General features: G+C 47.9%; 1 protein-coding gene across 1 annotated transcript in view; it reads right to left on the reverse strand.

Annotated features, from left to right (window-relative positions):
* Positions 1-549: 549 nt before the first annotated feature.
* The window catches only part of LRGUK (leucine rich repeats and guanylate kinase domain containing), a 72,886-nt gene continuing 60,228 nt past the window's right edge, over positions 550-13,207 (reverse strand). Inside the window, exons 14-16 of the mRNA XM_086689765.1 lie at positions 10,703-10,904; positions 9,739-9,834; positions 550-3,677 (exon numbers count right to left, since the gene is read on the reverse strand). Of these exons, the coding sequence (XP_086545891.1) occupies positions 1,498-3,677; positions 9,739-9,834; positions 10,703-10,904 (2,478 nt within the window). The 3' untranslated portion in view covers positions 550-1,497. The remainder of the gene's footprint in view (positions 3,678-9,738; positions 9,835-10,702; positions 10,905-13,207) is intronic.

Genomic DNA, 13,207 nt, shown 5'->3' on the forward strand with positions numbered 1-13,207 from the left:
AAATCAAACGGTAATTATTGGTATAACAGAGGCTTTTCCAAGAGGATTTCTGCATCCTGGATTTTAAAAATATCAATGTCCTCTCCTGAACTTGAAATAATATTTGGCGTGCACACGACAGTGTGGACACGTACCTCGTGTATATGATAAGAACCATTTCTACAGGCATTTAGTCCTCAAATTTTTGTATTTTCTAAATACAGGATGCCAAACACAGTTTAGGATGCTGCTACACACATAGTAAGCGCTCATTAAATATCTTTGCAACTTTTTAGGAGCTAAACCTTGGGTTGGCTGCTTTGGTCGCAATTACCGTCTTCTGGGAATGTAGCCTCCGTATACCTGACAGGGGGCGGGACTGCCTGACGGTTACATGTATGTGACCCTGTCTCTGGCCAGAGTAGATTAATTTAAGAATATTTCATTTAATTCAAGCCAGGCCCATCTGTCTTTCGCTGAATTTTTTTTAAATTTCAGGATTAAGGAACATGTAAATTAATCCTTTTCTAGTAGTGGGAGCTGCCAGATGTAAAACCAGATGTGAAATTTGAGAGGTATTGGCAGCTATGTTCCCAGCCATGAAACAGAAATGAGAAATGACGAGAGTCCAGTCGGTGACAGAAAATACCGGAGATGACAGGAGTCCGGGTTTTTCGATAACTTGTCCCCACTCGAAGGCTCTGGTGCACCTCCGTTCTCCCCACGGTCTGCTGGTAGGAGATATTCCACTCCCTTCCAGTAGATTCCTGTAAGCTGGCTCAGGCTGGATTCCTGTCCCTTGCTGATGGTATGAGTCGTTAAAGAAAAAGTGATTCCCCTGAATCTTCTCCCCAGGAACCCTTTAAACTGATTCAACCGGGTGGTTTGGCATAATGAAGGCAGGGGCTAATTTACATGAGGTTCCTGTTCAGGGAGAGAAGGAAGGTATTCATTTTGAAATACATTTCAAGCAAAAGTAAGTTTCAGGTAACACAAGCCAACGCAAATCTGAAGCTCTCATCTATCACGGTGTCATATGCGTAAAGAACTTGCCCCTCTGCCCTTTCGAAGACGCTCACAAATTAACTGTGGGTTTGGAATCTTTGCGGAAGTGACAAAGACCCAGAAACTGCGAAGGCTCCCTTTCTCGGAGCTCTCCTCCCGGACCCCTCGAATATTCAAGCGGCATGCGAGAATGTTCTAGTCTAGAAGTGAAGTTTCCTAATGAGTAACACAAAACGTAATGGCCACACGACATTGCTTCAGCCAGAGTCGGCACGCATATTGGAGTTCATAGGAGTGTAGACACAAGGGCTCCCCGCTGACCCTAACCTTCAGGACCAGCTCTCCAGCTGGCACAGGGACACGACCGGCTGGTGGATCCCACTCTAGGGGCTGCCCTTCCGGACTACAACGGCAAACCACAGGAAAGGCACAGAAACGCACAGACTAAGAACCCAGTGGCTGGGACGGTGCTGGAGCCCACCCCCACGCTTACTGAGTGGCTCCGGGGATGGCTTAAACCTTGCTGCTCTGACTGCCGCGAGCTCGCAGCCTCCCCTTCCGGCTGCCCGGCTCCTCGGCAGACACCCGATTCTGGGCTGCGGCAGAGCTTCTGTCCTTGGGTGCTCCCCCGTGTTTCTCGGTGTGTTTCTCCTTGGCTTGCCGCCTGGAGGCACCATCCCTTTGGACAGAACTCTCTCTGGTCTGACTGGGCCCTCGATGGGCTTGGGTCTCTCTGACAGGCTGCTGGGTGGGGGCCTGCTCTGGGGAGTCCAAAGGCGATTCTCTCTTCTGAAATCTTCCCCTCGTATGAACCTCTTCTCTTCTCCCTGGATGCTCCCTGGGAGCAGAATCATCTGGTCTTGACTCTACAGAGGACATTGCACTCCGGAGAGGGCCCCCGTGCAGTTGCCTGCCACTGAGGGTGGCTTTATTTCCTTGAGCTGATCCTTCAGAATTCTTTTTCAACAATGGCCCTTTTTTGGACCCAGCTACCTTCTGAACCGGGTCATCTGGGGGGAGGCTGGCACGGGCCTTTTCCCTGGAATGATGCACCTTTGCCTGTTTCTCTTCTTGGAACTGGGGATCCGTAGGCAATGGTTCAGCGTGGGGTGGCTCAGCAATTTCTGGCGCGTTGACTTTTCTTCTCTGGGTCCCCTGAGGACTCTGAGGAGGGCTAGGGTTCAGGTGATGGGGTACCTTTGGGGGAGTCGGCTTACTCTGGGATTCTGGCTGCAAGGCTGTCTGATGGCTTCTAGGAGGTACCTTTTTCAGATGCCCTGGTCCTTTAATTGTCTCTCTTTGGATAGGGAGTTTTTTCTCCCTAGCTCCTGTCCGCTGCACCGGCTCTTGGTTTGGGGGTAAGGCCTGCGCATCTGAAATCTTCTTGCTGGAGGAGCGGCCTGCTTTGGGGGCCTGCCTTTCCTTTGCAGGCCTCAAATCACGGTGAGCCCCCGTGTTGTGCGGCAGCTGCTGTTCAGAGAAGGGGGTGGGAATGTGTGGGAGCCTAACCGCCCGAGTCCCCTCTTCCTCGGGGGGATCGGGGGCGGGCTGCGGTGCATGCTCCTGGACGGGGGGACTGATAAGAGGGAGTTTCACCTCCCTGACCTTTTCTTCCTGGACTTGCTGAGGGCTGTGGTCCTGATGGGGACTCAGACTTTGTGGTGGTTTGGAATGAGGAGGGCTGATGGGAGGAAGTTTACTGGGGTCTCCTTCCTGAGCTAGTGGAGGCCTCGACGAGGGAGTCACGGTTTGGTCTGAGGCTGTTCCGAAAGCTTCCTCCCTGCTGGGTGAGAGCAGTCTGGGTGAGGGCCTCCGACTCTGGAGCGGGGCGAGGACCCGAGGCTGGGGCAGCCTGGTGGGGGCCAGCCGGCTTCTGGGGAGCAAAGTCATTGGGTTGTCCCTGCCCTGGGTCTGTTCGATATCTGTTGAGTCCTGAGGATGTGGCACTTCTGGGTAAGGAGTGCTGACCCGAACAAACTCTGCCTTTGGGGATCCCTCCACTGGAGGTTGCCGAGAATCTTCCAGAGGTGGTCCCAGTATTTTGGCCCCGTTAGGGTGGGAAGGGTCTCTCGGAGGCTCATGATGGACACCGTCGGGTGGCACATTGGCTGACTCAGTTTCCTCACCCTGGGTTCTCTGGGGGCTGAGGGATGTTGGGTCAGACTCCTGTAGAGCCTCAGATGGTGGAGGGAGAGCGAGGGTGCCCTCAGCCTCCCCTGACTCCTCATCCTGGTCTGGCGGAGCTCTGTGCGCGGCAGGCGGCTCAGGGTGCCGACCCTGGTCAGGGCGCCCTTGGGAAGGAGTGATGGAAGCCTGCCCTATGTTACCTGCTTTCACCTCAGATGTCCGAGACTCGTTTTCAGGGAGATTTGTAGTTATGATTTGTGAAGAAGGATCCGATTGTTGAACACCCCCTCCCCTCTGGTCTGGGGATAAGTCTCGGGCCTGCGGGGGAGGCTCGGCACTGACACGGCTGCTGGGAGAGAGCGCTTGGTGGGCGGCTCCCTCCTGAGTCGGCGCTTGGTCCTGGGAGGGAGCTGCGCTCTGATTTTCGGGGGCCTGTGCACGAATCTGCATTCCAGGGTGATGCTCGGTTAACTGGCCATCCGCCTGCAGCTTTGCCAAGCGCCTTGGGGATGGGACCAGGTGGGCGGGCACCCCAGAGGGGGTCTTCTTGCTAGAGGGAGCTCCTGCTTTAATATAAAAAGAAGTTAGCTAAAGGCATCTGAACACATACTAAGTAACCATGCAGCTTTAGAAAGAACAAAGAATATCTTTTCCTTCTCGGATGTGCATAGGCCTTTGGAAAGAATAAAATAACACATCCAGGAGCACTGTCACTGTGCCTTCCCCTTGGGGATACTAGGTGCCTAGACTCCTCTTACTTAGAACTTGGAACCACCGTAGTCAACCGAAATCATGAGCTTCAATAAATAAACATCCACAGAACCAAACCTTACATCCAGGGCTGAGAGTGGCAAGAACAATCTTTAAGTGAATGGGATTTAAAATTTTCACCACCTTACGTGCCACTGCTGCTTCTGGGGGTAGAAACTAAAGGATGGACATCTGAGCCGGGTGAAGTCCCGCTTGTGTCCTTGTTTAATGGCAGTCCCCTTCAGGAAACTGAGCTCCAGGAAGAATGATGTCAGTTTACCAATAGCTAGGAGGCATGGGAAGCTGGACGGGCACTTACTTACGACGGAAGCCCTGCCATATTCTGGTGGCCCCTGTAACATCCTAGCCCAGTCCCAAGGACATGGCTCCGAAAGGCCACTGGTCAGAGGTGGCACACCAGTGTGGAACAGCTTTGAAGAAACTAGTCCCCGCTCACTCTGGGGGGAGACCTGATACTCAGAGGCTGCAAACCAAGTCAGACCTCCAAGGCCACCCAGGTGGTCCATCCCCAGAAGCGAACCAGGCTCCTGGCCACTGTTCCCCTCTCCTCCAAGAAGCAGGATGACAGCTTGGGATACTCTGGGCCCTCACTGAACCTCCTAGTCTGGGCATGTATCCTGTGCCTCCAGTCGAACCACATTGTCTCTGGAGAGGGGCTGGGGAAGAGTGGGGACAAGGAAAAGCTTGCTTCTTGGTGGGGTTTCCGTGGGGCTGCCCTGCTCATCATTCCCGTCTCCCTAGTTTATGACAGTTATAAGTTAAACACAAATTTAGTCAAGAAACAAGGTCAAAAAAATAGAAGAACAGTGAAAATATCTAGAGTTGGCAAAGTCACAGAGACAGAAACAGATTAGAGGTTACCAGGGGCTGGAGACAAGTCATTGCTTAATGGGAATAGACTTTCTGTTCGGGAGGAATGAAAACTTTTGGAAACAGGTAGCCGTGATGGTGGTTATGAAACACTGTGAATGTAGTCGAGGCCATTAAGTCATACACTTAAAATGGCTAAAATGGCTAATTTTATGTGTTTTGGGTTTTTTTTTTTTTTTACCACAAAAAAGTAATTTAAAAAAACAGAAAGATGTGAGAACAGCAAAATCCAATGCTAAAGGCTCTTTCCATTTGTAAGCCCTCCCGGTTTCCCAGGATCAGACATACAAGGATTTTTTTCCCCCATTTTTACAATTTAACAACTCACATCATTTGGCAAATGATACCCTGCTCTTTATTAGAGATAAAGGCACCACTTACAGACTAGTAAATTGCTCAATTTCCCCGTTTGACTCATCATCACCATCGTCATTTTCCTCCATCATTAGTCGGAATTCTGAATAATGATTTGCAAATATAATTTTATTTTATGATCTCTATAGCAAGAACTCAGGGTGGCTTTTTAAAAGCTTTATTGGAAGCACCAAATAAATATTCCAGAAATAGGTTGTATAAAGACAAACGGAGGGGAAAGACATCCCTGATACTGAAATGTGAATAGAGTGAGTTTTTTCTTTTTATAAAAACTGTATTGTTTGCTCAGGATTTTTTTAGTCTTCATGCTTTAGAAATGAGTATTATCTGAATTACTATGGGGAAAAAATAAGATAATCTGTACCATGGTTGATAAACATTTTTAATTAATGGTATATCTCAATATCTTGAGGTTTTATAATCACTCTGTAGCTCAAGTTACTATTTTGTACGTGCATCTAATGGAGAAGCAATGTATTATTCCAAATATCTAAAAATATTTTTCAACTGGTATGATACAGGATTCCTGCTTCCTTGAAAAAAATGCCATTGGCCACCAAATTTCTATTTGTACTGAAGTCTAACATAAAGACAGTCTAAGCTAACTGGGAAAAACCTCAGCAAATTCTAAAATATTCCGGAATATTTTACGTAGCTGGCTTTGTTTTTTAGAAATGGGAATTCGGGGCACCTGGGTGGCTCAGTCAGCTGAGCGTCCGGCTACTAATTTTGGCTCAGGTCACAATCTCATATTCATGAGAACCAACCCCCTGTCGGGCTTTGCACTGACAGCATCTCCGCCCCTCTCTCTGCTCGCTCGATCGCTCTCTCTGTCAAAATAAATAAATCTAAAAAAAAGAAATGGGAATTCGAAGTGATTTCTCTAATCAAATTAATGATCACTGGCAAAATTTAGAATACAAAACTAAGGCTTCCCATTTCTGGTGCAATTTTCTAATCGCTTGGACTGTCTTTCAAAGATTTCTTTTTATTTTCTTACCTTTGACAGCTCAATTATATATTGAAAAATATTCCACTCTACTAAAATGATCTTTTCTTGTAGGGGTCCCATTTACATCCACGTAAGTAATGTATGTCTTTACGTAAACCTACCTAAACTACAGAACTTAAAATCAAAGTGACCCAGCTCAGAGTGGAAGCAAGATAGAGGGATGATCCAGGCCTGTGGCGGTGACCCTGCTGGGGCTCTGGTCCTTCTCAGGGAGTCCTGATGTCATTTCCAGGAGGTTATGGTTGGGCCCCGCTCTCCTGTAGGGAACCTGTGAACGTCTGGCCCGTCTCCACGGCACACACTTCAGAGCCCAGAAACTCAAAGAGGCCACTGGCTCTCCTCTTGAACCACTAGAGATCCTTTAACAGGTGACTCCTCATTAGAATCTTTAAATACTCACTTGAATAATGTCCGGACTTCACAAAGTCACTTTATGTGCAAGTTTATCTTTTTTTTTTTTTTTTTTGAAAAGTTTATTTTTGAGAGAGTGCGCTAGCAGGGGAGGAGCCAAGAAAGAGAGAGGGACAGGGGGTACGAAGCAGGCTCTGCACTGACAACAGAGAGCCCAATGTGGGGCTCCAACTCATGAAACAAGAGAGCATGACCTGAGCCAAAGTCAGGTGCTTAACTGACTGAGCCACCAGGCGCTCTGTGTGCAAATCTATCCTTAAACCAGTGAAAAAGGTAACTTCCTCCACAGATTAACTATTTAAATAAAATGAGGTGTCTGGCTTCTTGACACATTATTTTCCAAAGCACTAAACCTGCCAGGGAAACGGGGGTCTACTGAGGCCAGTGAATTGATACATTAATTATAAACCCTCCCATCTACTCTTCATTTTTAAAACAATTTTTTTAATCTTTATTTATTTTTGAGAGAGAGAGAGAGAGACAGAGAGAGAGACAGAGCGCGAGCAGGGGAGGAACAGAGAGAGAGGAAGACCCAGAATCAGAAGCAGGCTCCAGGCTCTGAGCTGTCAGCACAGAGCCCAACGCGGGGCTCGAAGCCACGAACCGAGAGATCATGACCTGAGCCGAAGTCAGACGCTCAACCGACTGAGCCACCCAGGCGCCCCTCTCCCATCTACTCTTTAAAGCTGAGACTCTATTAGTTGATAACTGAGAGACCCAGTTTCCGTTATTAAATGTATCGGAGAGGGATAACGTTTTTACAAGCTCTGTAATTCTTACTTCTCATGAAATCGGACAGGCCTAACCTAATTGGTCCAAATAAATGAAGTTTCATTATACCCTCTACAATGGGAGTCTGTCTTCCCATGCACACATGATCTGGTCCACTGATCCGCAAACGGCACCTGTCCCCGAGAACCGGCGTCCTGGTGGGGCCAGAGGTGGGAGCGCTGGAGCCCCACTGGCTGTAGAGGCAGAGTCCCGATCAAGCGCCACAGCTCAGAGGCGCCCTCCGTGCGACTGACTGGCAAACACCCTCCCTCAGGTACTCAGAACTGGTCGGGCCGGGGAATGACTCCCGCTTATCTAAATCCCCGAGGGGCTGATTTCAAAGCCAGAACACCAACTTATTAATTTACAATGGGAGATGGGTCTGGCTCCGGGATGGGATGGGGGTGGGGGGTTCTAACATAGGAGACAGCCCCCCGACAGGGACAGGTCCACCCGGGGGACCAAATTAAAGATCAGAAGGTTGCTGGGTTAGCAAAGATTTAAAGCTGAGAGTATGATTTCCCCAGGAGAAACCTCCAATCCGGCTACCAAAGCCTCACGAGATGTAACGTGCACCTTGCCGGGCACGGCTTTCTAAAGGACCGGTGCCCGATGCCCGATGCCCGAGTGCTGGGTGAGCACGCCGACATGCTCCTAACCGAATGTCCCCTCTTCTAGCCTGGACACAGCCCTCCACTCCCCCACTAATGCCTGTCTGCACACAGGGCACACTTCACTCAGGTTTTCTCCAGGCAGTAAGTTGTCCCCTGGTCACCTGTCTCCTATGAGACACGCGGAGGGACAGCCTCGCTCTGTTTGTTACCTGCTGTTGTTACCAGTTTCACACTGACCTCATTCCAGAATTCCAGGGGTACCTGACCTGAAATGAGTGTGTAACGTTGCAAAACAGCACAATTAGTTTGAACTCTGGCAAAATCACGGCCTGGCCTGCCTCAACCTGGCCAGGATACAATGTAGCCAGCAAAATCCTAACTAGGCAAGGAGTCACAAAGGCTACAGCACTTGAACACACAAAGTTGCGGAGTATCTGCCCAGCAAGCAAGGGTCTCACATTAACATTTTACAGTATTTGCTCTGTGAATGCACCTCAGTCCACTGGGGGAACTTTTTTTTATTATTATCATTATGGTGGTACAAACACACAGACATAAAGTTTGCCATCTCAACCATTCGTACCTGTACAGTTCAGCAGTGTTAAGTATATTCACATCGTTGTGCAACCAATCCCCGGAATTCTTTTCATCTTGTAATTGTGAAACTGTGTAGCCGTTCAGCAAGGACACTCCGTTCTCCTCCCTCTCCTGGCCCCTGGCAACCATTCCATTTTCTGTCCTGATGGATTTGACTAGTCTAGGTCCCTCATAAAAGTGACATCAGATAATATTTGTGGTTTTCTGTGACTGGTTATTTCGCTTATCAGACTGTTCTCAAGATTCATCTCTGTTGTACCAGATGGCAGAATTTCCTTCTTTTTGAGGGCTGAATAGTATTCCATTGTATGTATAAACCACACCGAGTATAGACGCAGAAGTGGAACAGCTACGTCATACGGTAATTCTATTTTCAATGTGTTGAGGAACCATGACACTGTTTTCCATAGGAGCTGTACCATTTTATATTCCCAGTTTCTCCACACCGTTGCCAAGACTTACTTTTCTATCATCTTTTCCTAGTAGCCATCTTGGTGCGGGTGAGGTGGATTAGGGAGAACCTTCCAAATGCACCTCAAAATATTCATGCATCAAAATTCTAAGTTAGGGCTTTAGAATTGCTGGATTCCAAGGAATCGTACTCCTCTACAGCCTATGTCGTTCGCTGCACATGCTCCGTGAGGCAGGTGGGGAGCATTCACTCCGTCTAGCAAGACAGTCTGCCGGAGCTCAGAACAGTGAACCAGCTTGCCCAAGGGAGTGGGCGACCAGCCTCACTTCCTCTGACCACATGCGTCCACCACACTCTCTGGTACGACATTTTGAGGACCGTGGCAACGCAAAGAAAAGGGGAAAGAAATCGACCAGATTGCCACAACGCTCAATACGAACCTGCCGAGCAGAACACCGCCTCAGCTCCCTAAGGGAGCCAAACTTCTGGAAGGCTGAGTTCTGAACCCGGAGGCTGATCCTCATGTACCATGAACCTCTAAGTCACTGGCCAGCATGTCCCTGAAGGACAGTCCCCTGAGTTCCACTATGGCCACTGAGATGAGTAGAGGGACAGACCCGGAGGGCTGATCCACACAGCTCGTTTGTGGGGACAATCACACCGCAGGAAGTGTAGGGATTCAAGAGTTAGAACCAGCTTTAGCCTGGGCAATGAGCACCCACAGAGCAACTCACAGATTTGTTCTCCTCTCCACGAAAACAAAAAGTTCTGGCACAAAAGGGACAGGGTAGTACCTGCGGTTGGAGCCAAATCCTTGGACGTTTCCTCGGACAACCCAAGGTACTCTCTGATGAGACGACTCAGCTTTTGGTAGGCAGCATCCAGATCATCTACAGAAAACGAGAGAAGGTACTTTTTAAAGCAAAAGAATCATATCTAAACACAGTTAATTTGCCACTGTTGGTGGTAATGATTTTTCAAGCTCCCTCTAACATTATGACTATTGTCATAGGCAGGACTCTAAGCCCCTAATGACATGTCCCCTTCATATATAACTGCCTCCCGTGAGCAAGGGCAGAACCTGTGAACATGAAGAGATATTACTCCCGTGGTCATGTCGTGTTAAACGGCAAAACAGATTTTTGCAAATGGGATGAAGGTTATTTATCAGCTGAGTTTGGACTAGTCAGAAGGAAGACTACCCAGGTGGACCCACTCTTTTTTTTTTTTTTTTTTTTTAAATGTTTATTCATTTTTCAAAGACAGAGAGAGCACAAGCAGGGGTGGAGCAGAGAGAGAAGGGGACACAGAATCCGAAGCAGGCTCCAGGCTCTGAGCTGTCAGCACAGAGCCCAATGAGGGGCTCGAACTCACACACCATGAGATCATGACCTGAACTGAAGTGGGCCGCTTAACCGACTGAGCCACCCAGGCGCCCCGGGCCTACTCTTAATCACATGAGCCTCATAAAGGAAGCCAGTTTCCTAGTAGTAGAAGAGGAAGGCAGAGGCTAGAAGCATGAGGAGAGTTTGATGTGTCATCACTGGCTTGACGACAGAGAGGCCCCGTGTGTAGGACGTGGGAGCAGCCTCAAGGGTGGAGGGCAACCCCTGGCAGAGAGCCAACGAAAGCAGCAGGGCCCCCAGCCCCACGGCCACAAGGAACGGCAGTCAGCCAGCAGTGAGATTATACTCTGGAGCAGATCCTCCCCCAGTGACCTTACATTTCAAAAATAAAACCTCGCTGAAAGTCACTGACCTGCATTGATCACTGCGTCGAAATATCCTGGAAACTGCTGATTGATTTTAACATAAAGGTCCACTCTGGAGACAGCAAATTCAATCTCTAAACGACTGAATAATCCTTTTCTCCGCAAGTATCCTTCATATTTTTCCTTGTTCATGGGCACCACCAGGATATATCGAGGCTCAAAATAGGAATATTTCAAACTCCTGACACCCTGTTTGTTTAAAGAAAAGGTAATAAATTAGAAACAGATACACAATTTAGGTATCATTTTGGAGACATCTGACAACGTTGGCATAATAAGTAGTCTTACATTGAAGGACTTGTTTGTATTATTAGCTATTATTTTCCTGTAAATGTCTCAAAGTCGGATTATTCCCCTTTGTTCATCAGGGGATGATGTACTGTTATTGGAAATAAAACAGCTCATTCTACCTGATTACCCTTTAACTAAGCACCCTAATATACATGATGGTTCAGAAAAAAATGGCTAGATACAAACAGGTGCATTCACAGCACTGTCGCATCCTCATTTTTTTAAAGATTTCATTTTGAAGTAATCTCCATTCCTAACGTGGGGCTTGAACTTACCACTCTTAAGATCGAGAGTCACACGCTCTAGAGCCTGGGCCAGCCAGGAGCCCCACTGAAATGTATTTCAAGTCTACATTTCCAAGAGCAGCCTTTCAGCGCCAGGAGATAAAGATCTTACCGAGAAAAAAAAACGCTACTCTGTTACCTGTGCCTTCGCCTTGGGACCCTTCCTATTCCTAAACCAGCAACCTGGTTGGCTGGTTCCTATTACATCTCACAGCTTCTACCCAGAGCAAGGGACAGCCAAGCTCAAGCCACCGTGCAGCCAGCAGGTCCCAGGGAGAAGCAGGGCTGGATGGTGACTGCGGCTCCCCGGCTCCAGCAGACTGCGAGCAAATCCTGCAAACTCCCTGAGCACCAGTTTCCTCACAGGTGCAACACAAGAGCCGTTCCAAATGAACTCTGAACTTCCTCCCCCCTCGATCCCATCATCAGTAGTTTAACTCAACGTTCAAAATCTTGGTTTTTAAACATTCAGTGGGGGAAGCAATACAGGCTCTTTAAAAAACAGTTTCTGTAAAGCGTCAGTGACAAGAGCAGTTTGGAAAAATGCTTTCCCTCGGGAGCATCAGGGAAATGAGACCTGGTTTATATAGAGTCGACCTCTTGGAAATGAGTCGGGGAAAGCTCACAGGGAGGAAGAGGACAAAACAGAAGCCAGTGCCCAGAGAAGAAGGTAAAGGTCAGCAAGAGGTGCCAGGGAGTTTCTGCCTTGCCCGAGGAAGATATTTTTGGGAAAAGAGGTCTTTTTTTTTTGCTTATTAGCATTGAAAGAAAGAAAACCTCCTTAAGGATGCAGAAGAAATCAACTGCGGAGAGGTCAGGACTGCAGGATTTTGAAGCTAGAAAAATTAAAGGGCTGGAAGAAACATGACCAGTCTCACTGAAGCGAGGCTACCCACCAACACCAGGAGCCAAGAAGGAATCACAGTCCCCCGCTAGGCCAAGTCACAAAGGAAACCAGTTCTAGAGAAGGCTCAGCATCCATAGGAAAGGGCTGTCAGACCTGCCCAGATTTTGTTTTCTCTAAGCTTGATCTAAGGGTATCATTTTTGTAACTTTTTTTTTTCCGACTACAAAACTGTTAGACCGCTCGGTGAGCGTACCTTAAATAGACAAGCAATGGCCATTAAAGATTTCACATGTTTAATAAAGCTATATATACATATTTTTTTAAATTAACTAATTTATTTGTTTTTTAATTTATATCCAAGTTGGTTAGCATATAGTGCAACACTGATTTCAGGAGTAGAGTCCTCCGTGCCCTTTACCCATTTAGCCCATCCCCCCTCTCACAACCCCTCTAGCAACCCTCTGTTTGTTCTCTATATTTAAGAATCTCTTATGTGTTGGGGTGCCTCGGTGGCCCAGTCGGTTAAGCGTCCGACTTCGGCTCAGGTCATGATCTCACGGTCTGTGAGTTTGAGCCCCGCATCGGGCTCTGTGCTGACAGCTCAGAGCCTGGAGCCTGCTTCGGATTCTATGTCTCCCTCTCTCTCTGTCCCTCCCCCGTTCATGCTCTGTCTCTCTCTGTCTCAAAAATAAATAAACGTGAAAGAAAGAAAGAAAGAAAGAAAGAAAGAAAGAAAGAAAGAAAGAAAGAAAGAATCTCATGTTTTGTCTCCCTCCCTATTTTAAAGGTATATATTTTAATTTATTTTTTTAATTTTTTTTAACATTTATTTATTATTGATAGAGAGATAACAGAGCGTGAGCGGGGAGGGATACAGAGAGGGGCAGACACAGAATCCGAAGCAGGCTCCAGGCTCCGAGCTGTCAGCACAGAGCCCGACGCGGGGCTCGAACTCACGAACCGCGAGATCTTGACCTGAGCCGAAGTCGGACGCTCAACCGACTGGGCCACCCAGGCGCCCCAAAAGATAAAATAAATTTTATCTATTTTTAAAACAAATAAGTGAGGTA

Source organism: Puma concolor, chromosome A2 (genome assembly GCF_028749965.1).
Source record: "Puma concolor isolate L17-30 chromosome A2, mPumCon1.1.hap2, whole genome shotgun sequence".
NCBI classification, from domain to species: domain Eukaryota; kingdom Metazoa; phylum Chordata; class Mammalia; order Carnivora; family Felidae; genus Puma; species Puma concolor.